Source organism: Moschus berezovskii, chromosome 23, assembly GCF_049115385.1.
Source record: "Moschus berezovskii isolate FMDL1 chromosome 23, NW_MosBer_1.0, whole genome shotgun sequence".
Taxonomy (NCBI): domain Eukaryota; kingdom Metazoa; phylum Chordata; class Mammalia; order Artiodactyla; family Moschidae; genus Moschus; species Moschus berezovskii.
In genome coordinates, this window is record NC_142482.1 from 21,968,113 (window position 1) to 21,990,291 (window position 22,179).

Consider the following 22,179-nt stretch of genomic DNA (forward strand, 5'->3'; position numbering starts at 1 on the left):
ATGCAGCTTTTCGCAAAGGAAAATATTAAAACAACATGGACTCCAGCTTAAACATTTGGGTCTTTGATGTTTATGAAGAACGATTAAACTGAATTTATGTCTTTAGGACTAAATATAAAAACATGTAAAATACGGCATATATATGTAAATATATTTTTTAAATGCTATGTAATACACAAGCAAAGGATTTAAAAGGATAGATGTCAAGTTATTAACAGAAGTTGCCTTTGGGGAATGGTTGATTAAAGGTTACGGGCAATATTTTGTAATTTATATACTCTTTTATTATTAGAGATTTTTGCAATACACTTGTTCATCTTTTATAATAAAAAACAGTGGAAAATTATGGCTAGAGGGCGAGCTCCAATCCTCTTAAGAGGGCAGGTTAAGAAAAATGACAGCCCAATGAAGAAGATGGGGAAAGAAAAGCAAAGTCTTGAAACCTTCTCTTGTCACTGCTTCATATTCCGTTGCACTAGGAACTCTCAGAAAACAAACTTGGAGGAACAAATCTATTAGCTTTAAGAGCTTTTTGTTTCAAAGCTTTCAGTTAGTTGGGCACTTCGTCTCCCTTGATCTCCGGTCATTACTGCCCAGAGTGCTCCTTGACTCTAGTCAGGCCAATCTGTTTCCTGTCTTTTGTGTGATTGACTGATTTCTTTTGTGCTTATGCCCAAACCCCTCTTCCCTCTCTGCCAACTCAGGTTTATCATCTCTTTCCAGAGCTCAATAGGACTTCCCTGGTGGTCCAGTGCTGAGAATCTGCCTGCCAGTGCAGGAGACACAGGTTTGATCCCTGCTCCAGGAGAACTCCACAACTGGACCTGTGTGCCTCAACTACTGAGCTGGCGGTCCCTGGAGCCTCTGTTCTGCAACAAGAGTAGCCACCACAATGAGAAGCCCACGCACTGCAACTAGAGAGTAGTCCCCCCTGCTCTTCACAATTAGAGAAAGCCCGCAGGCTGCAACAAAGACCCAGTGCAATCAATCAATCAATAAAAATTGTAAAAAGAGCTCAATAAAACTTCTCTCCTTCAGAAAGGAGAGAGTGCATTTGGACAAGTTTCTTAAACTCTTCGAGCCTCAGTTCCCTTGTCTATGAAATGAATAATACCCAACATGAGTGTTTTGTATGGATTACATGACAGAACACATGTAAAACACTTAGCTCAAATCTGAAAATAGTGACAAATGCAAATATATATATCACTCATTCTCTTTTTTGGGGGGGCTTCCTTTGGTCTTACTTGCGGCGCTCAAAATCTTACTTGTGTCATGGAGGATCTTTTGTTGAGGCTCAAGGACTCTCTATTGGTGGCGTGAAGGCTCAGTTGTTGCGGCTGAGGGTTTAGTTGCTCCATGGCATGTGGGATCTTAGTTCCTCGACCAGAGATCCAAACCTGTGTCCCCTGCATTGCAAGGTGGATTCTTAACCACTACACTACCAGGGAAGTCCCTGTATCACTCATTCTTCATGCTATCCCTTCTTTCAACCTTGTAAATGGCAAATATCTATAATGAACCATAGAACTCTTCTTTGCCCAACTGTGATGTGGCCTCAGAATCTGGTGTTAACATAATTTTCTAGACATCATTGTCAATCAGTCAGAACTGGTCTGTGACATGAAACCTATCTCTGTCATCCTTATTGAAAACAGGTAGAGACATTTCCCAAATTACAATGCTTCTAATATTTTTAATTTCAACTTTACAATGGTGTAAAAGCACTACACATTCAGTAAAAATGGTACTGTGAATTTTGATTTTTTTTTTTTCTGGGCTAGCCCTGTGCAGTATGATGCTTTTTTGTGATGCTGGGCAGTGGCAGTGAGCCACAGCTTCCACTCAGCCACACAGACATGAAGGGAAACAACTGACACACTAAGAACTATTCTATACTCAGACAGCCACTCTGTTTATCACTTTCAGTACTGTAGTCAACAAATTACATGAGATGTCCAATACTTTATTGTAAAATATGCTTTGTGTTACATGATTTTGCCCAATACATTCTAACGTAAGTGTCTGAGCACGTTTAAGGTAAGCCAGGCTAGGCTATGATATTTGGTAAGCTAGGTTTACTAAATGTATTTTCAACTTACAGTATTCTCAAATTACCATGGGTATATCAGTATGTAACACCATCATAAGTCGAGGAGGTTCTATACTAAATGTTTGGCGATGAAGGAAGGTTTAATAAATGGTTGTTTCCTTCCCAGACAACTCCATCCCAACTAAAAATTATTCCTTCACTTCATATTTTTAAAATTATTTTTGGACATGCCACATGGCATGCAGGATCTTAGTTTCCTGACCAGGGATCGAACCCATGCCCTCTGTGGTGGAAGCGTGGATTCTTAACCACTGGACTGACAGGGAAAGTCCCCACTTCATATTCTTTTGACAGTGAACTCTTCATTTTTATTAATACTAGTGTGCACTTTAAGACTATCTAGGGCACAGGTTCTAGAGGCAGACAAACAGCCTGAATCCCAGTTTGGGATCTTACTGGTTACATGATCTTCAGCAATTCACTTAACCTCTCTATACCTTTGTTTCCTTAAAATAAGTACAGAGTAATACCTACCCTCATACAGGGGGGTGTTGTGAGGACCAAATGAGGATAAGACATGTAAAGTGCTTTGAACATTACAGCACATAGCAATAAACGTTAGATGTTATTATTTAGTTCAGACTTTTCTAAAACGTTTTATTGTGAATAGCTGTAGATGGACATGCAGCTGTAAAAAAGTGATGCAGAGACCCTGTGTACCCAGTTTTCCCCATCTTGCGTAACTACACTACATGCCACAACTAGGAGAGTGACATCAAATACAGACAAGATAAAAAATAGTTCCATCAGCACAAGGATCTCTCCTGTTGTCCTGTTACAGCCTCTCACCTCCCATCCCAGGCTCCAACCTCCATCCTCTGATCTCTACTCATCTTTAATCCCTGGCAACAACTAACCTGTTCTCCATTTCTACAATTTTGTCACTTCAAGAATTTTACATAAATGGAATCATCAGTATGTGAACTTTCCAGTTTTTAGTTTCATTCACTTTTCCTCTTTGTTATTTCCTTCCTTCTGCTTATTTTGGGTATAATTTGCTCTTATTTTTATAGATTCTTGCAGAGGGAGCTTACATTATTAAACTGAGACTTTTTCTTTATTCTACTATATGCATTTTAGTGCTATAAATTTCCTTTTCAGCACCACTTTAGCTGTGTCCCAGAAATTTTGGTACATTTTATTTTCATTTACTTCAGTGTATTTATTTCCCTTGAAACTTCCTCTCTGACTTATAGATTGTTTAGAAGTGTGTTGCTCAGTGTCCAGGAATTTGGAGGCTTTCCTGTTAACTTTTTGTTATTGAGTTCTAGTTTGAGTCCACTGTGGTCAGAGAACACACTGTTTGACTTCAATTCTTTTAAATTTATTGATGTTTGTTTTATAGTCCAGGATGCGGTCTATCTTGCTGTATGTCCCATGGGTTGTTGAAAAGAATGTGTATTCTGCTGTTACTAGTTGGAGTACTCTATAAATGTCTCGAGTCCTACTGGTGTTGTTGATGTTTTGAATTTTTCTATATCCTTGTTGATTTTCTGTCCAGTTGTTCTATCAATTGTTGAGAGAGGAGTGGTGAAGTCTCCAACCGCAATTGTGGATTTGTACTTGTCTGTTTCTCCATTCCAGTTATATCAGTTTTTGCTGCACATATTTTGGGGCTCTGTTGCTTGTTGCACACATATGTAGGTCTGCTACATCTTCTTGGAAGAGCAAGCCTTTCATTATTATGTGCTGTCCTTCTCTACCTCTGCTAATTTTCTTGGCTCTGAAGTTTACTTTATCTGTTATTAATATAGTCAATACTGCTTTCTTTTTATTTATTTTTTTATTGGAGGCTAATTACTTTACATTAATATATTGGTTGGTTTTGCCATACATTGACACGAATCTGCCCCGGGGGTATATGTGTTTCCCCTCTTGAACACCCCTCCCACCTCCCTCTTCCCCATATCCTCCCTCCAGGTCATCCCCGTGCACCAGCCCCAAGCATCTTGTATCATGTGTCAAACCTGGACTGGTGATTCATTTCACATATGATAATATACATGCTACAATGCCATTCTCCCGAATCATCCCACCTTCACCCTCTTCCACAGAGTCCCAAAGACTGTTCTATACACCTATGTCTCTTTTGCAGTCTCGTATACAGGGTTAAGGTTACCACTTTCTAAATTCCATATATATGCGTTAGTATACTGTATTGATGTTTTCCTTTCTGGCTTACTTCACTCTGTATAGTAGGCTCCAATTTCATCCACCTCATTAGAACTGATTCAAATGCATTCTTTTTGATGGCTGAAAAATACTCCATTGTGTATATGTACCAAAGCTTTCTTATCCATTCATCTGCAGATGGACATCTAGGTTGCTTCCATGACCTCACTATTATAAACAGTGCTGCAATGAACATTGGAGTACATGTGTTTCTTTCAATTCTGGTTTCCTCGGTGTGCACGCCCAGGAGTGAGATTGCTGGATCATATGGCAGTTCTATTTCCAGTTTTTTGAGGAATCTCCACACCGTTCTCCATAGTGGCTGTACTAGTTTGCATTCCCACCAACAGTGTAAGACGGTTCCCTTTTCTCCACACCCTCTCCAGCATTTATTGCATGTAGACGTTTGGATAGCAGCCATTCTGACTGGTGTGAAATGGTATCTCATTGTGGTTTTGATTTGCATTTCTCTGATTATGAGGGATGTTGAGCATTTTTTCATGTGTTTGTTAGCCATCTTTATGTCTTCTTTGGAGAAATGTCTGTTTAGTTCTTTGGCCCATGTTTTGATTGGGTTGTTTATTTTTCTGGAATTGAGCTGCAGGAGCTGCTTGTATATTTTGGATAATTCTTTGTCAGTTGTCTCATTTGAAGGCTGTCTTTTCACCTTGTTTAAAGTTTCCTTTGCTGTGCAGAAGCTTTTGATTTTAATTAGGTCCCATTTGTTTATTTTTGCTTTTATTTCCAGTATTCTGGGAGGTGGGTCTTGGAGGATCCTGCTGTGATTTATGTCAGAGAGTGTTTTGCCTACGTTCTCCTCTAGGAGTTTTATAGTTTCTGGTCTTACATTTAGCTCTCTAATCCATTTTGAGTTTATTTTGGTGTATGGTGTTAGGAAGTGTTCTAGTTTCATTCTTTCACAAGTGGCTGGCCAGTTTTCCCAGCACCACTTGTTAAAGAGACTGTCTTTTCTCCATTTTATATTCTTGCCTCCTTTGTCAAAGATAAGGTGTCCATAGGTGCAAGGATTTATCTCTGGGCTTTCTATTTTGTTCCATTGATCCATATTTCTGTCTTTATGCCAGTACCATACTGTCTTGATGACTGTGGCTTTGTAGTAGAGCCTGAAGTCCGGCAGGTTAATTCCCCCAGTTCCATCTTCTTCCTCAAGATTGCTTTGGCTATTCGAAGTTTTTGTATTTCCATACAAATTGTGAGATTATTTGTTCTAGTTCTGTGAAAAATATCGTTGGTAGCTTGATAGGGATTGCATTGAATGTATAAATTACTTCGGGTAGTATACTCATTTTCACAATATTTATTCTTCCAATCCACGAACACAGCATATTTCTCCATCTATTAGTGTCCTCTTTGATTACTTTCACTAGTGTTTTATAGTTTTCTATGTATAAGTCTTTTGTTTCCTTAGGTAGATATATTCCTAAGTATTTAATTCTTTTCATTGCAACAGTGAATGGAATAGTTTCCTCAATTTCTCTTTCTATTTTCTCATCATTAGTGTATAGGAATGCAAGGGATTTCTGTGTGTTGATTTTATATCCTGCAACTTTACTGTATTCATTGATTAGCTCTAGTAGTTTTCTGGTAGAGTCTTTAGGGTTTTCTGTGTAGAGGATCATGTCATCAGCGAATAGTGAAAGTTTTACTTCTTCTTTTCCAATTTGTATTCCTTTTATGTCTTTTTCTGCTCTGATTGCTGTAGCCAAAACTTCCAGAACTATGTTGAATAGTAGTGGTGAGAGTGGGCACCCTTGTCTTGTTCCTGACTTTAGGGGAAATGCTTTCAGTTTTTCACCATTGAGGATAATGTTTGCTGTGGGTTTGTCATATATAGCTTTTATTATGTTGAGATATGTCCCTTCTATTCCCACTTTCTGGAGGGTTTTTATCATAAATGGATGCTGAATTTTGTCTAAGGCTTTCTTTTAATATTTGCATGATATATCTTTCCATTTTTTAACTTTCAACCTAATTATTATTTTTGTTGTTTCTTGCAGACAGCATATTTCTAAATATTTAGTCGATATTGTTAATGTAAATGTTGATATATTAAGGGTTAAGTCTGCCATTTTTCTATTTGCTCTATTTTTCATCTTTTATTTTTTCTGATTTCACACACTACTTGAACATTTTTTAGAATTTCATTTTGATTTATCTATAGCGTTTTTGAGTGTATAGGTTTTGAAGTGGTTGTCCTAGGTATTACATTATATATACATAACTTATCACAGTCTACTGGTATAAACATTTTACCAGTTTGAGCAAATTATAGAAAATTTACCTCCCAATATGTTTGTTTATAAAAGAATTGTTTTAAATATTTCTTCCGTATGCATTTTGAACCACATCAGTGATATAATTTTTGCTTCAACCATTGAACATAATTTAGAAAACTTAAGAAGACAAAGAAGACTACCATATCTATCCATGTTTTCCCTTTTCCATTGTTCTTTCTTCCTGTTCGATGTGCCTTCTTTTATCATTTCCTTTCTGTTTAGAGAACTTGTTTTAGCCATTCTTTTAGGGTATGTCTTGCTGGTGATAAATTCTCTTAGTTTTCCCTCATATGAGTATGTCTTGATTTCTCCTTCATTCTTGAAGGCGATTTTCAGAAATGCTGGGCTGGATGAAGTTCAAGCTGGAATCAAGATTGCCAGGAAAAATATCAATAACCTCAGATATGCAGATGACACCACCCTTATGGCAGAAAACGAAGAGGAACTAAAGAACCTCCTGATGAAGTTCAAAGACAAGAGTGAAAAAGCTGGCTTAAAACTCAAAATTCAAATAAAATAAGATCATGGCATCCAGTCCCATCATTTCAAGGTAAATAGATGGGGAAACAATGGAAACAGTGACAGACTTTAATTTCTTGGGCTCCAAAATCACTGCAGATGGTAACTGCAGTCATGACACCTGCTCCTTGGAAGAAAACCTATGACAAACCTAGATAACGATTAAAAAGCAGAGACATTACTTTGTCAACAAAGGTCCATCTAGTCAAAGCTATGGTTTTTCCAGTAGGCATGTATGGATGTGAGAGCTGGACCATATAGAAGACTTGAGTGTTGAAGAATTGATGCTTTTGAACTGTGGTGTTAGAGAAGACTCTTGAGAGTGCCTAGGACTGCAAGGAGATCAAACCAGTCCATCCTAAAGGAAATCAATTCTGAATATTCATTGGAAGGACTGATGCTGAAGCTGAAGCTCTAATACCTTGGCCACCTGACGTGAAGAGCCAACTCGTTAGAAAAGACCCTGATGCTGGGAAAGACTGAAGGCAGGAGAAGGGGATGACAGACGACAAGATGGTTGGATGGTATCACTGACTCAGTGGATATGAGTTTGAGCAGCTCTGGGAGGTGGTGAAGGACAGGGAAGTCTGGTGTGCTGCAGTCAGACACAACTGACCAACAACAACAATGATTTTTGGATTAATTGTTCTTTCAGCAAATGAAAGAATATTGTGCAATTTCTTTCTGGTCTCCATGGTTTCTGATAAGAAATTTGCTGTCATTTAAATTATTTTCTCACTGAAGGTAAAGTGTTTCTCTCACTGCTTTCAAGATTTTTTTTCATTGTTTTTAGTTTTCAGACGTAGACTATGATTTGTCTTGATGTAGATTCCTATGGATTTATCTTATTTTGGATTTTCCAAGGTTCATAAAACTGTAGAAGTATATCTTTTGTCAAATTTGGGGCATTTTCAGCTATTAGTTCTTCAAGTAATTCAGTCCCATCTTTCCCCCCTCCCTTTCTGGGATGCTTCTGTTCCGTTCGGTCGCTCAGTCATGTCCGACTCTTTGCGACCCCGTGGACTGTAGCCTACCAGGCTTCTCCGTCCATGGGATTCTCCAAGCAAGAATACTGGAGTGGGTTACCATTTCCTTCTCCAGGGGATCTTCCCGACCCAGGGATCGAACCCGGGTCTCCCGCATTGGAGGCAGACGCTTTAACCTCTGAGCCACCAGGGAAGCCCTCTGGGATGCTTATGAGACACAAATGTTAGAGCTTCTGTTATAGTCCCACTTGTCCCTGAGATTCTGTTAAATTCTTTTCAGTCTATTTTCTATTGTTCAGACTGAGTAATTTCTGTTGTTCTTTCTTCAGGTTCACTGATTCTTTACTCTGTCTCCTCCATTTTGCTATCGAGTCCATTCTTTGAATTTTAAATTTTGGCTAACATATTTTTCAGCTCTAAAATTTCTATTTGGTTCTTCTTTACATCTTCTATTTATTTTTTGAGACTTTCTATTTTTTTTTTACTTTGATTCAGGCATATTCATAACTGGTTGCTGAAGCATTTTTAGGATGGCTGCTTTATAATTTATGCTAGATAAACCTTTCATCTCCGTGCTGGCATCGTTTTATTGCCTTTTTTCATTAAAGTTGAAATGTTCTTGGTTCTTGATATGACAAGTTATTTTCAGTTCAGCTATTGACATTTCATGTACTAAGCTATAAAGTTCTGGATCTTACTGAAATGTTCTGTTTTAGCCACCTTATTTTGATAAAGTGCTGAGAGGGGAAGGTGTTACCTTGTTACTGCCTGGTAAGGTAGAAGTCCAGGTTCTCCTCTTAAAATCCACTGACACCTGAGGCAGCAGGGACTCTTCATTTTTACTGGGAGGAGATGGAAGTTCTGGCTCCCCACTAGGCCTCCACTGATACCATCCTGACTGGGAGAGACAGAAATGCCTTTATTTCTCCCTGCTTGGCCTCCACTGACACTGCTACAGAGGGGGTTGTCATCATGAATGCTGTGTTGTGGTGAAAGCACTGACTCTTCACTAGGCTTTCTCTGACACACCCCAGCAAAGAGTAGGAAGACAGGCTCATTACTACCCAGTGGAGATGAAAGTCTCAACTCCGTATCTGGCCTTCTCTGACAACACCCCGGGTAGCTACCTCATCACAGCTGGGTGAGGGTGGAAGTCTGGGCTCCCCGCTTGGCCACCACTGGCATGAGTAGGGATAACACCACAGAGTTGTTGTTTTTTTCCTTGGTGTTTGTCTGGAGTAGAGCAGTTACTGGGTAAACATTTTCAGAATTGCTAGTCTTTCTTAGTCCTGTGGCTACATAGAACAGACTTTTGTTGGGACTTTTTCTTTTGGTCTGCTGCATTGGCATTTTGGCTTTCTGGCTTCTTTAGCACCTAGTTTAAGATGTATGGGGCAAAAAGAAAACCCAAGGAACTCTCCACTGTGTTCTTCCTTGGGTCTGAGCCAGTTTGTTGTCTTCTCTCCACCTTTCAGAGCCTTTTTATATTTGGTTTGTATATAACTTTCCAAATTTTTCAGTTGTTCTTAGGAGGAGGAATAGGGAAAAGTACATATATTCTATCTTCCTGTAAATGGAATATCTTCTCCTTTGTTATATGAAAAAAATGATGCTCAAACAAGGAAAAAGAACATGCCAAGGCTACTTATAATTAATAGATTTCTGACCTGCTGCCTGTTATTCTGTCTTCTTCTGTAAGACTGACTTTTTAAAACATGGGTATTATATCTTAAAAAAATTTTTTTTGGTCTCTATTAAAGTACCAACTTCATTTCTCTGTACTCTGTAAGTATAACTTATTAATGCTTACTATTTGACTAGAAAATCCCATGGATGGAGGAGCCTGGTAGGCTGCAGTCTGTGGAGTCGCTAAGGGTCGGACACGACTGAGGGACTTCACTTTCACTTTTCACTTTCACACACTGGAGAAGGAAATGGCAACCCACTCCAGTGTTCTTTCCTGGAGAATCCCAGGGAAGGGGGAGCCTGGTGGGCTTCTGTCTATGGGGTCACACAGAGTCGGACACGACTGAAGTGACTTAGCAGCAGCAGCAGCAGCACTATGTGACAGGCTCTGGGCTGAATGCTTTACATGCATTTTCTCACTTAATCCTTACAAGAACTCTGCAATAAAAATATTATTATTCCCATTTTAAACATGAAGAAACTGAGGCCTGCAAGTAAGTCATACAATTGGTAAGAGTCAGGGCTGGGATTAGCCCACCAGAATAGCCTGCCTTTGTAGGTTCCCAATAAGTCTTTACCGAATAAAGGATGGCTTCGGGGAAATCAGAGAAAGTTAGCTAGAGTTTGGGTTAGCTCAGAATACAGAGAAATACAGCTGAAAGATATGACTTTAGTTCAGTCAGTGATGCTTTAGATGGTAGACTCTCAGAAGAAATCAAAGACACTGCCCAAAATAAGGTTGGATATTTTAATAAATCATTGATACCATCGTCCATTAGCTGTGTCCTGTCATTGTAGAGAAAGGATTTTACATCTGACTCTAATGCCCATTAACCAAAAATACAGTATGTGAGCCCATGAGTGCTATTCTTGTTGAAAGAATATAGAGGAATTTTTTAAAACATGAAATCATGAGTAGAACTCTAGGCCACAGTCCCTGAGACCCTTCTCTTATTTTTAGATTTTTTTGATATAGATCATTTTCAAAGTCCTTATTGAATTTGTTACAATATTGCTTCTGTTTCAGGTTTTGGTTTTTTGACCATGAGGCATGCAGGATCCTAGCTCCCTCACCAGGGATTGAACTTGCACCTCCTTCATTGGAAGGCGAAGTCCTAGCCGCTGGACTACCAGGGAAGTCCTATTTGGACCTTTCTTTAGTCTTATATTAGAGATTGAGGAGAATGTTGAGTATCTCATTCTAAACCAGGGGTGGTAGATTTCTGGGGAGGGAGAAGTTTTGTCACTGAGTAGTCAGTCTATCCATACGTCCCATAAGTTTTGGAAAAAAGTGAAAATCACTTAAATTCCAGATATATCACAATGGATAAGAGAAGCAATTTAAGGAAAGGGTTCATGTGCAGTCCCTTTATTTATTTCTTTTTCCTTCAGGGATTCAGAGACTCAGGACGTACCTGAATAATCCCAGTCAGCAAAGTTACAGATGCCACAGAACTCAAGGATTTGTTATAGTTCTCATAGAAGGACATGTTAGAAAAGTCATCCTGGATGAAAGTTCCCAGTAATAAGTGGCCACTGTTGAATGGCTCTGTCCTCAGGACATTGATTGTCAGAGCACTCACAAGGAAGAATGTACCTATGAAAGAAAACGGTTAGGCAGAAGGTGAGGTTTTAAGTCCAGGTAAACTGACAGATGTTGACAAAAGCAAAGCATGGTCTCATGCATTGTCCTCGGCCTGATCAACTTTTCTTATCTGAAAGTGGCCACTGAGAAGTAAGAAAGAGCAGGGAAAAGCTCTCTGGTTTCACATACTATAACCAACTCTGAAATTTTAGATCTTTTTGGCCTAGGTAACAACCTCTTTGTATCAATGGGCATATGGAGTAGGAAGAAAGAGAAACTGACTGGAAATGTATACCTGGCTCAGCTACTGTGCCTGTTCTTAGAAATGGTGAAAAATGAGATGGTGGTAAAAGGATCAGAAAACAAAGCTAATCAATAATAATAAGAAGAAAAACAATACCTAAACACTTAAGAAGGATGTAATAGGTGCAAAGTGATATGGAGCTAAACCTGTTTCAAACAAAATTTTATCTACTTCTCATATCAACATGAAAGCGGGAGGCAAAGGCACATTTTACCTTTACATTACCTAACAGAAGCAAAACTCTAGTAGCCCTTGTTATCAATATTTGGAAGTGACTGTAATGCGCTCTGAGAATTTGGCGTAATTGGAATAAAATAGCTGTTTTAGTGTTTAAATGTAAAATCAACAGATACTAAATTTTAGTAAAGATGTGGAATAGTGTCCTTAAAAAGGCACAGGTGCATGCCACAGAACAGAATGGCAACTGGACTGAATATACAAACACATCTGGAGAAAAAAGTGTGCCAGTCAGAATGGTCAACGTTGGTTGCCTGCTCAGTTGTTCAGTGTGGAAGCTCAGAAAAAGGCACTTGACTCATGAACGTTGGCAACGCCCTTCTGAGACTGTCAGGGCGTTGTGTGGTTTGATTTCTATACAGGTTCACCTAGGGGAAGTAATTGTGCTGATCATAGGACCTTCAGTTGGGTCTGGTCTCTGCAACAGTCATTTCAAAATTATAAATTAGTAGATGGACGTTTGACTCAGGGAAGAAAAGTGCTTACCCTGTGGGTTTCAGTGTTTTGATTACTATGACAACATTTTCTCAACGTAAATTAATAATTTGATATGATTATTATAAACCAGGTTCATGGAGTATGGTTATTATGGGTTCAGCTGAAAAGTGGATCCATTCTAGGAGTTTTGGCAAAATCATTTCTGGATCTTCTTGGTTGAGGATAATGAGATTCCAAAGTGTGGAAATTTCAGCAAGGAAGATGCCTCTTGTCCTTTCATTCCTTTAATAACTTATGGGTCTGTTTGTCTGGTGGGGACATTAATAATAGCATCAAAGCGCTCAGTTTCTAAAATCTGAACACTAACCCTGTGAATAAAATATCCCTGTGACTGATTCATGTCGATGCATGGCAAAAACCACCGCAATATTGTAAAGTAATTAGCCTCTGATTAAGTTTATAAATCTAATTAAAAATGAAGTTGCATTTCCATTTTCCAAATCCACCCATCCACCAGCGTACTGTGTCACTAGACATTATGTACGATTTTACTTTGCGACAGAAACCATTACATTTAAAAATTCATTACAGCAAGGTGAGTTAGACACATGATGGATGCAGCTTTAATTCTGCCATATATTATTACAGTTAAAATGTAAATGATAAAAAATATTTTGTGCTTATCAGCATTTATGTGGAAATGTGTTTTACAGTGATATATGATGTTACATTTCTATTATTGTGATGAAAAAAAAAAGCAATACAAAAAGACGAAGTGTTTATTAAAACATGAAAAAAAAAAAGAAATAAATGGTTTTGCAGCAAAAAAAAAAAAAAGAAAATAAGTAGATTGTAAAAACAGAGTATCCATCTTCTGCCTCTTTTCTTTATATGTTAAACACAGCTTTAACTTGAGTTCCTTAGCAATAAGTAAATAATCCAGATGGAGACTTCATATACCTCCTGTGATTCTAGCACTGAACTCACCAATGGACATTTGATGACACGATCCAAAAATTCCATATATGACTGAAGCACAGAAAGCTGCGTAAGAAACATTGAGAGGAGGAATCAGATGCCTCGCCAGCAAACCAAGCATCAGGACTGAAAAGCAAGATAATGTAAGTAAGCAAAGGTAGCCTGGCTTTTTAAAGTCACCTGAAACAAAAACTGTAAAGGACACTTAAAAATGACCCATGTACACAGCTGAATATGGTAACAGTATCCTTTGTCATACAGCCCTTAATTAGTACTTTTTATGATCTGCTTTGATTTCTAGCTTCTCTTCCTATTTATCACATGTTTTTACACTTCAATTCTAAATCATAGGCTTAAACACCTTTCATGTGAATCATGGAAAGCAAACATCAAAGCAATAAGACCTTTAATCTCAACAGCTCAGCAGCAGACCATTCTCACCCTCAGTCTAGTATAAGAAGGCCCTAGGAATCCTCCAGGGTTGGAGATAAAGCTAGAGGGCAAAGCAAGAATTGTCACACTTAACTGACTCTACTCCAAGTTGGTATGTGTTGTCTTTCTTTCATATGCCAATCACTCCAGTATCTTCCTTCAGCTCCTTCTTCAGTACTTAATTTCTTTTCTAAGAAGCACCATGAGATTTTGGAAATTTTGAGGCAAATGGTGTCATCCTTTGATGTCTCAAGTCCACACCTCCTGCCCCGAGCAACTCTCTTCAATTTACATCATACCAGTGTGCTCATCAGAAATCAATTATGAGTCTAGTGAGCCAAATTTATTATCTTAAACAAGCAAGGCTTTTTTTAATAGAAAAATTTAAACCTATACATAAATAGAGTATAATGAACCCCCAAGCACCCATCACCCATTTCAACAATGGTCAACTCATGGCCAGTCTTGCTTCATCAATGTCTTCATTCCTTGCCCATCCCGTAATTATTTTGAGGCAAATCCAAAACATAAAGTCATTTCATCTGTAGATATTTTCAGTATATATGTTTTAGAAAAAGGCCCTCTTTTAAGTACAATACCATCATCACACCTAAGAAACTAATAATGGTTCTTTACCATTATCAAACATCTAATATTCAAATTTCCCTGATTTCTCAAATATAGTTGTACTTGTAGACCACCTGTTAGATGATCTACAATGACTAACTGGTACTCATGTCCTTGAGTGAGTTTCACCCCTTAAGTGTGAAATAACTTCCTTCTTTTTTTAAAATTTATTTATTTTAATGGAGGTTAATTACTTTACAATATTGTAGTGGTTTTTGCCATACATTGACATGAATCAGCCATGGGTGTACATGTGTTCCCCATCCTGAACCTTCTTCCCACATCCCTCCCCATCCCATCCCTCAGGGTCATCCCAGTGCACCAGACCTGAGCACCCTGTCTCACGCATTGAACCTGGACTGGCGATCTATTTCACATATGATAATACACATGATTCAAAGCTATTCTCTCAAATCATCCCACCCTCGCCTTCTCCCACAGCGTCCAAAAGTCTGTTCTTTACATCTGTGTCTCTTTTGCTGTCTCGCATATAGGGTCATCGTTACCACCTTTCTAAATCCCATATATATTCGTTAATATGCTGTATTGGTGTTTTTCTTTCTGACTTACTTTGCTCTGTATAATAGGCTCCAATTTCATCCACCTCATTAGAACTGATTCAAAAGGATTCTTTTTAATAGCTGAGTAATATTCCATTGTGTATATGTACCACAGCTTTCTTATCCATTCATCTGCTGATGGACATCTAGGTTGCTTCCGTGTCCTGGCTATTGTAAATAGTGCTGTGATGAGCATTGGGATACACGTGTCTCTTTCAATTATGGTTTCCTCAGTGTGTTTGCCCAGCAGTGGGATTGCTGGGTCTTATGGGAATAACTCACTTCTATTAATAATAAACAGGCTACAACAAAAATGATAAGATGTCACTGTTGAAATTGGGTTGCAAGAAGACTGTGTTTTCTGTCTTCACTGCTCTCTGGCTCTCTCTCTTTCATTCAGGTCACCAGCTGCCAAAGTTGACGTCAAGGGTGTGTTACCTGTGCAGTCACAGAGTATCTTGGGCTTAGCAGGCTCCATGCTTGGCTTAATGCTCTTACTCTGATCATCTTAAAATACTGGATAATTTTTGAACTAGGGAATCTGCATTTGCATCTTGCACTGGGCCTCACACATCAGTTGTTCCTGCTAGAGGCCATGCTGTGAGGATACTCAAGCAGCCATATAGAGGCCGATATGGTGGAAAACCCAAACCTGCCAGCAAACATGAGTGAGCCTGGAAGCTGATCCGGCAGCCTCAGTAGAGCCTTGAGATGAATGACAGTTTGACTGAAACCTTATGAGAGACCTTGAGCCAGAGGTATGGCAGGTTTGGGGTGATCTTTAAAAAAAAAGTTATTTGCTATTACATGCTGTGCTTTCTTTTGTGGTTGTTATACTTTTTTTTTTTTTTTTACAAACTTTGTGTTTACATCAAATGAAGTCCTCACATTAGTTGATACATCTCTTAAGTCTTTTGTAATTTATGGTTCCCCTTCCAAATTTTTTCCCTAAGCAAGTCTCTATTGACTGCAAGTAACAGAAAACCAGTTCAAATCAGCTTGAGCAAAATAGGAAAACAATTTTTGGCTGAACGGCATGATTTGCCGGATCTTAGTTCTCTGACCTGAGCTGGACCCGAGGCTCATGGCATTGAAAGCACTGAGTCCTAACCGCTGGACCACCAGGGAATTTCCAAAATAGGAAATATATTAAAAGAGGACAAAGGTCAGTTAGACCTCATCAGAGGCTGGAAGCAGAACTAAATAGCCATCAGGATCCAGGCAGCTGTTTCCCCATTCTCTTTGTCTACAGGCTTATAGTCTCCTGTTTTGTTCCCAGTTTGGGGGCCTCTATGAACAAGACTTCCATGTATATTCTTGTAATGACTCTAGGTGCATAAGTAGATAAATTCCCTCGAGATGATACACCCTGAAGCACCCTGTTAAATGCTGGGGCATTTAACAGAATATGCAAAACTGTTTTCCAAATGGTTATACAATTTACATTCCCACCAAAACTATGAAAATTTTCATTATTTACATCTGTATTATCATATGATACTATCAGAATTTTTATTGCAGTGGGTATGAGCTAGTTAATTTCCACTTCCACTTCATTTATTACCAATAATGTTGGTCAATCTCATTGTGTAGTTTCTTTTGGATTTGTAGGAATACTTATATATATACTTAAATATATATATATATAGTTTTAAGTCCTTTGTTAGGTATTCTATGGTTTGCTTTTCAATCTTCTTGTGTATTCTTTTTGTTGTTGTTAATTTTGGCTGCACTGGGTCTTCATTGCAGCCCCACAGCTTATAGGATCTTAGTTCTCCGACCAGGGATCAAACCCACATCCCCTTCATTGGAAGGTGGATTCTTAACCACTGGACTACCAAGGAAGTCCCCAGCATGTCTCTGAATAAACAGAAGTTCTTAAGTTTTACTTAATTCAACTTTGCAGTTATTTCCTTTTAGGCTAGTGCTTTTTGTGCCTTGTTTAAGAAACATTTTCTACCTCAAGTCCATAAAGATATTCTCCTCTATTATTCAAAAAAGTCTTTATAGTTTTGTCTTTCATATTTGGGTCTTTAATCTACCAGGAATAGATTTTTGTGTATGGGTGAGGTAGGGGTCTAAAAAATTGTTTTCATATAAATATTCAATTTATATGAAATATTCTGTTTCACATCATTTTTTTTAAAGCCTGTTTCTATAGTGACACATCTGATATAAACCATGCAATGTATACATGTGTGACTCTTCTGTTCCACTGGCCTAATCGTCCATTTCTATAATACCACACTGTTTAATTACTTTTTTAGTAATATTTTGTAATAAATTTAATAATCCCCATTTTATTGTGAAATATATACATAGAAAGTACATTAAAATAGATATTGAGTTTAATAAATATCTATAAAACAAAGACTGATGTTACCACCTACTCAGATCTTTCATCACAACCCCATCCCTCCCCACAGAAGTATTCATTATTTTGACTTTTGTGATAATAACTTCTTTGCTTTTCTTTATAGTTTCACCACTACTGCACAAATCCCTAAACAATATAGTTTAGTTGGTCCTACTATTGAAGTTTATATTAGTGAAATTATAATGCATACAATTTTTATTTCTGCTTATTTTTCTCATTATTATGTATATAAGCATCTTCCATGTTGTCATGAGTTGCTTGAGAGTGCTCCTGTTCCTTCTGTGTATTCCAATATATGTATATATGAATGCTTATTTATTCATTCTACTTTTGATGGACATCACCTTAAACATTCTTACTTTATATTCATTCTTGATGGCTGGAGATGCAAATCCTCCTATGTCGTACTTTAAGAGAACTTGCCTATTCTTAGAAAATGTTATCTTTCAATTAATTTAGGTCCTTATTAATATTTCTCAGTAAAGTTGTACATTAATAATTTCTCTGTAGAGGTCTTGCACATCATTTCTTAGTTTCATTGCAACTTATTTCATATTCACTATGCTTTGGTGAATGATATTTAATTTTTTTTCCATATTTCATTTCTTGCAGGTATGAAAGAATATAATTGATTTTTATTTACACATCTTATACCCAGCAACCTTGACAAAATCTTATTAATTATATTAATTTATCTGTAGATTCTTCTGATTTCTCTACATTAAAAAAAATCATCTATGAGTAATGAAGTTTTATTTCTTTGTACCTGCTATGTAATTTTTTACCCTTTATCTTGCTGGAATACACTGCCTCTGAATTCAGTATAATGTTGAATAGCCCGATTTACTCTTTTTAAGGCAATTTTTTAAAAACTTAATTTTATTTGTGGCTGCACTGGGTCTTCATTGCCGCCCATGGGCTTTCTCTAGTTGGTGTGAGGGCTCCTCCCTGCGGTGACTCCTCCAGTTGTGGAGTATGGGCTCTAGGTGGATGGGCTTCAGTAGCTGTGGCACACAGGCTTAGCTGCCCTGTGGCACGTGGGATCTTCCAGGACCAGGGACTGAACTCCTTGTCCCCTGCTTTGAAGGCAGACTCTCAACCACTGGACCGCAGGGAAGCCCACCCTAGTGACCATTTACAACCAACATGTGGGGTGAAGACTGAGTCTTTTGAAATGTAGGGTTTCAAATAACTCTCCGATACAGGGAAGGGAAGACAATTCCTTGGCAACAGCCCGAGAACTAAATTGTCTAAGTCTTAGTCAAGGTTAGGCTGTGGAGAAAGAGAGGGAAACCAAGTCTCTAAACTTTCCAAAACCTTAAATTTTTTAAAATTTTGAACTAAGTTTAGACTTATAGAAAAGCTATTTCCATATAATGGGAATATAAAGTGCATTTCCATATAATGGGAAAGGAGGACATCAAGACTGTATATTGTTATCATGAGAAACGCTGGGCTAGATGACTCACAAGCTGGAATCAAGATTGCCGGGAAAAATATCAACAACCTCAGGTATGCAGGTGACATCACTTTAATGGCAGAAAGTGAAGAGGAATTAAAGAGCCTCTTGATGAAGGTGAAAGATGAGAGTGAAAAAGATGGCTTAGTACTCAACATTCATAAAATGAAGATCATGGCATTTGGTCCCATCACTAAAAGAATGGAGAGAAAGTAGAAACAGTGACAGATTTTATTTTTTTGGGCTCCAAAATCACTGTGCATGGTGACTGCAGCCACGAAATTAAAAAATGCTTGCTCCTTGGAAGAAAAACTACGACAAACCTAGAGAGTGTATTAAAAAGCAGAGACATCATTTGACTAGACAAAGGTCCGTCTAGTCAAGGCTATGGTTTTTCCAGTAGTCATGTATGGATGTGAGAGTTGGACCACAGAGAGAGCTGAGCACCGAAGAATTGATGCTTTGGGACTGTGGTGTTGGAGAAGACTCTTGAGAGTCCCTTGGACAGCGAGGAGATCAAACCAGTCAATTCTAAAGGAAATCAATGCTGAATATTCATTGGAAAGACTGATGCTGAAGCTGAAGTTCCAATACTTTGTCCACCTGATGCGGAGAGCCAACTCATTGGAAAAGACCCTGATGCTGGGAAAGACTGAGAGCAAGAGAAGAAGGTGGCAACAAACGATAAGACGGTTGGATGGCATCATCGACTCAGTGGACATGAGTTTGAGAGAACTCTGGGAGATGGTGAAGGACTGGTGTGCTGCAGTCCATGGGGCTGCAAACAGTCAGACACGGCTGAGCAACTGAACAACAATGTATGCCTTACCTAGATCCCTCTAATGTGAATACTGTACATAATCATAGTACGATTGTTGGTATCAGGAAATTAACATTAGAAAATAACTATTAATGAATACTGTATTTCAGTATCAACAGCTTTCCCCCTAATTTCCTTTCTCCGTTTCGTAATTCCACCCAGAGTTCCCGACTTCGTTTAGCTGTTATTTCTCCTTAATGCTAATATCTGTTTATAGTTCCTCGGTTGTTACTTGTCTTTCTTGATTTTGTCACTTTGGAAGAGTTTTAATAGATGAGCTATTTTGCTAAATGCCCCTCAGTTTGGGGTTGGGCTTCCCTGGTAGCTAGGCTGGTAAAGAATCTGCCTGAAATGTGGGAGACCTGCGTTCGATCCCTGGGTTGGGAAGATTCCCTGGAGGAAGCCATGGCAACCCTCTCCAGTATTCTTTCCTGGAGAATCCCTATGAACAGAGGAGCCTGGCAGGCTACAGTTCATGGGGTCCCAAAGAGTTGGACATGACAGAGACTAAGCACAGCACAGGTTCCTCATGAGCATACTAAGGTTAAATGCTTTGGATGCGAATACTACAGAAATGATATTATGTCCTTCTTAGTGCCATATCACAGAATTCATGATCTCCAAATGTCTCAATGGACATGAGTTCGAGTGAACTCCAGGAGTTGGTGATAGACAGGGAGGTCTGGCGTGCTGTGATTCATGGGGTCGCGAAGAGTCAGACACGACTGAGCAACTGAACTGAACTGAAATGTCTTACTACTGGTGATGACAGCATTGATTACCTGGCGAAGGTGGTTGCTCCCAGGTTCTCTACTGTAAAGTAGTGGAGGAGTTAATAAATATCTTGAGGAAGATATTTGGAACTATACAAGTCCTGGCTTCCCTGGTGGCTCAGACAGTAAAGAAGCTGCCTGCAATGCAGGAGACCTGCGTTTGATCCCTGGGTCGGGAAGATCCCCTGGAGAAGGAAATGGCAACCCCTCCAGTATTCTGCCTGGAGAATCCCATGGACAGAGAAGCTACAGTCCATGGGGTCTCAAAGAGTCGGACACAACCGAGCGACTAACCCTTTCACTTTTCAAGTCCTGTTACATAGTTTGCCAACTTTTACCCACTGATTTTAACCTCTCTTAGTGGGTTTCATCTCCAACAAGTATTATTGTTGTCTTTTACTAATGGTGATTTTCTATTTTCTTTTACATTTGTAAATTGGGTTCTACTGTAAGGAAGAGCTAGCATGTTTCAAATAAGGTTTTCACTATGCAGTATTTTTAAAGATTTTTAAAAATCTTGACTGAATTTGTTCCAATATTGCTTCTGTTTCATGTTTAGATTTTTTGGCGGTGAGGCATGGGGATCTTAGCTCCCCAACTGGGGACTGAACTTGCACTCTCTGCATTGGAAGGTGAAGTCTTAACCACTGGATGGCCAGGAAAGTCCCACTGTGCAGTACTTTTGTTTTGTTTGAATAAAATTATTGTTTGGTCCTACCTGCTTAGATGTAAGTAAAACTTTTGAATTGTTTACACTACAAATTATTTCATTATTCATACTACTTAAAATAACACACAGCCCCTTAGTCAGTCAGCAAGAGTTGCTTGGATTTACTCATTCATACAGTTAAGTAATCATTATTCAACAAATACCTTGAGTACCAATTACGTGCCAAATACTGTGCTAGATGTTAGGTATAGTTATACACCCTAACGTTACTCTTATTTTGGTACGAAATTATACTGATGACTTGGAAATTTATCAGAGAAATGTCCTCAAACCTTGACCATAAGTGAAGGATCTTTGATAAGTGGGGTTCGGTAGTGGACTCGCAGGTCAAGCTACAAGAGTTCGGGTCTCTCATTCCAGAACCACAGGAATGCTCTAGAGACGTTCTGAGACTTTCCTAGAAGTGAATATACTTACACAAATGGACCATTTGGTTTGCATCTGCCATATGGAAATTTTAAAAAAAGCAACTTAGTTACTTAGTTGGCTGCACCGAGTCTTAGTTTCGACACCTGGGATCTTTAGTTGTGACATGTGGAATCTAGTGCTCTGACCAGGGATCACACCTGGGCTCCCTGAATTGGTGGTCTTAGCCACTGGACTACCAGTGAAGTCCCTGCCACATGGCAATGAATGTAATCCACAGTCTCCAAAATTTACAAATAGCTTGTGATGCTTAACAGCATCAAAACAAACAACCCACTTAAAAAATGGGCAGAAGACCTAAATAGACATTTCTCCAAAGAACTACTGAAGTTCATGCACCCCAAAGCTCATGCTCCACAACAGGAGAAGCTTGAGCACTGCAACTAGAGAGTAGCCCCCACTCACCACAACTAGAGAAGCCCATGCACGGCGAGGAAGACCCAGTGAAGCCCCAAATAGATAAGTAAACAAGTAATTTTTAATAAATGAGCATCACTACGAACAAAGCTAGTGGAGGTGATGGAATTCCAATTGAGCTATTTCAAATCCTGAAAGATGATGCTGGGAAAGTGCTGCACTTAATATGGCAGCAAATTTGGAAAACTCACCAGTGGCCACAGGACTGAAAAGGTCAGTCTTCATTCCAATCCCAAAGAAAGG

The 22,179-nt window shown here is 38.7% G+C and overlaps 1 protein-coding gene across 1 annotated transcript in view; it reads right to left on the minus strand.

Moving 5' to 3' along the window:
• The window catches only part of SLC26A8 (solute carrier family 26 member 8), a 96,977-nt gene that overhangs the window by 53,161 nt on the left and 21,637 nt on the right, over positions 1 to 22,179 (minus strand). Inside the window, exons 4-5 of the mRNA XM_055407279.2 lie at positions 13,325 to 13,441; positions 11,189 to 11,370 (exon numbers count right to left, since the gene is read on the minus strand). Of these exons, the coding sequence (XP_055263254.2) occupies positions 11,189 to 11,370; positions 13,325 to 13,441 (299 nt within the window). The remainder of the gene's footprint in view (positions 1 to 11,188; positions 11,371 to 13,324; positions 13,442 to 22,179) is intronic.